Raw genomic sequence first — 2,648 nt, forward strand, 5'->3', positions numbered from 1 at the left:
TAAGGACCCTCAAAAGGACCAGAACCTCTGTAGCAGACGCTTGTGATAAACTTTTGGATGCTGTCACAACCTGTTTCTCCAGAAGCAAAGGAATTTTTGGAAAACATTTTATTTTTAGGAAATTTAAAATTTTAAGAAAACATCAATGCACCAACATTGGTTAGTTTGAGTACCTTTCCAACTTCGAAAGCAAGCATAACAATTCCCTCGGTAACGTTGGGGTTGCTTACTCGCATTGCAGTCATCACGCCTTCGTTCAACTCCAATTTGTTCAGCTTCATTCACCTGTCAGGACTTCCAAACTCTGATTTAGGGCAAATTTCCCTACATTATTGATGAGACCCAAGCCCCAAGATCCAGGTGCTCTCTCACAACGATGTCATATAGATGTTTAACAACACTGGTGAGAAGCCGTTATATGTCAATCCTTCTTTTGCAGAACTAAGTTCACAAATAGAAATGATAGAAGCATATGGGGCATCAGGCCTGATTGGGGTAATCGGATGTTGAAGTCAGTCTAAACCAGGGGTAGTCAACCTTTTTAGACCTACCGCCCACTAATGCATCTTTCTTGATGGTAAAATTTCCTTACCGCCCCCCAGTGTTCGATGGAAGGATTCAGCTTGTGCCGTAGAACCCCCTACCACCCATCTAGAATCCTAGTGGGCGGTAGGGACCAGGTTGATAACCCCTGGTCTAAACGAAGGTTATTTTCCACAATAGAGAGTGGCTGATCTTTTTCTTGGCCTCCAGGGTCCACATGGGAGTTGTAAGACTGGCCACCAGTGTGGGTACGGCCACCCCGTATTCTTGCATGCACACACAGGATGCCCTAACCCACCCACCCCCAATCTGATCCATGCAGATGAGCTGAGAAACTAGCTTGTAACGCCATTCATCAAATAAGTGATCTGACCCCCAGGGAAGGGGTGATTTGGATCTCCATCAGAGTGCAGGACTAGGTGGGAAGATTTAAACTTCTCAGTGTACCCCAGCGCTGTGTCTGCTTTACACCCCCCCTCCCCTTCTTTTTGCTGTTGCTGCCAAAAGTCAGTGAGATCTCGAAGGGAAATTTGCTGCTTGGGCTCACTCAGGCCTGCAGGTCAGAGGTTAACCACCACAGTTCTACAATCTCAAAAGCTACGAAGAGGTTTAACCATATCAACAGGGAAACGTTTCCCTATAAGCCCTGAGGAAAGTCAAATTATTCATCAGGGCCATCTATCTCAGTCCCATATAACCAAGTCAGGACCTAGGCTGAAAAGAGTTTTGGGGAGGTTGCGTCATCCAGAAATGAATGAAGTTGCACAATCACCGTCCCTAAAAAGGAAAGGTAGGATATTGGTTTAAAATTGAGGTTTGCATCTTGTCAAAAAAATGTTACAGCTTAGGAAGATAGACATCTGCTTTAATTCAGGGGGCACCTACTGTCGAATGATTTCTTTAAATATTAAGGTTTATTATTGTTTCACAAGATGTGTATCTCTTTAAAAGACAGAGTGAATATCATGACCTAGTTTTACAGCTGTGAAGCAGTATAGCAGGTGCTATTAAGTTGTGTTAATTAAGCTTTGTCAGCAATTGGGTATAGTATATAAAGACCAGCATGCACCTCTCTCAGTACCCTGGTGAATGGGTGGGTCTTAGATTTAATGTAAGAGGAATTTTTGTTTTTGTAATTAAAACCAAGCAAAAGATATTTTTATTTTTTATTTTTTATTATTTTTAATGAAGTTACGTGGTAAGTGCAGGTTAACAGTTACAACATTTGTTCGAAAGGATCAGGTTGGAATGCTTTTACAAAAAGAGCACCAGGGGTGGAGGAGGAAGGTTTGACCTGTAAAGCTGCCTTTTCAGTTAGCACTCCATGTCTGAAGTGCCGCTATGCACGAACACTCCTGTACGTGGTTCTCTGCGCTGTTGTCATTTGGGGGGTATTGCAGGAATCAGCTTCACGCTCACTTGAAAACCTGCCTGCTTACTTGGTCTTCACATCGGAGTTCCAGGTACAGGTCATCTCCTTCAATCCAGTGGGTCCAGCCTCTGTTCTTCTTCTCTCCAGTCTGGACACAAACAATCTTGTCGCCATCCCAGTTAACCACACTCTTGCATTTTCTATTGTCCAAGCCTTTGTTGTCTTCTTCAAACTCCTCTCCAATCCTGAACTCGACTAAATAGCTGCGGAAAGTGCTGGTTGTGCTGATGGAAAACGAGTCCCCATCTTGTTTGAAGACCTTCTGAGGCTTCAGCATTTTGGCTATCTTGCGAGTGGCAAAATCGATACCTAAGGCCACCATGTAGCCTTCAAAGTTGTCACTGCTGACAAGGTTCCAGGTGCCACTGAAATCAACAGGCATGGCTGAAGTAGACAAATCTAATATGTATAACACCAAAGCTAGCTGAACCTCTGCTGACCCTCCTCCAGCAAAAGATATTTTTGTGTTTCTTCATTGTTTCCTGAACGTGTGGTCTCCCCAGCACGCTTTCTGCAGCGCAACTAATCTGCTAAATACACAACATCTACCATCCTCTACAGAACAACTTATTATCCTAACTGGTTGGTTTAAAGATGCGCCATGGCTCTGTTATGCCTTTTGGAGTGCAAGGTGTTGGTAGTTAGCTCTCAAAATAGCTGCAAAAGCTGGGAG

At 43.7% G+C, this 2,648-nt stretch overlaps 1 protein-coding gene across 1 annotated transcript; it reads right to left on the bottom strand.

Annotated features, from left to right (window-relative positions):
- Positions 1 to 1,723: 1,723 nt before the first annotated feature.
- On the bottom strand, positions 1,724 to 2,416 carry LOC118076856 (retinoid-binding protein 7-like). The gene has a single exon (XM_035099996.3). The coding sequence runs from the start codon at positions 2,355 to 2,357 to the stop codon at positions 1,959 to 1,961; it is 399 nt and encodes a 132-aa protein (XP_034955887.1). The 5' UTR covers positions 2,358 to 2,416; the 3' UTR covers positions 1,724 to 1,958.
- Between the last annotated feature and the right edge of the window lie 232 nt (positions 2,417 to 2,648).

Source organism: Zootoca vivipara, chromosome 10 (genome assembly GCF_965207765.1).
Source record: "Zootoca vivipara chromosome 10, rZooViv2.hap1.1, whole genome shotgun sequence".
Lineage (NCBI taxonomy): Eukaryota > Metazoa > Chordata > Lepidosauria > Squamata > Lacertidae > Zootoca > Zootoca vivipara.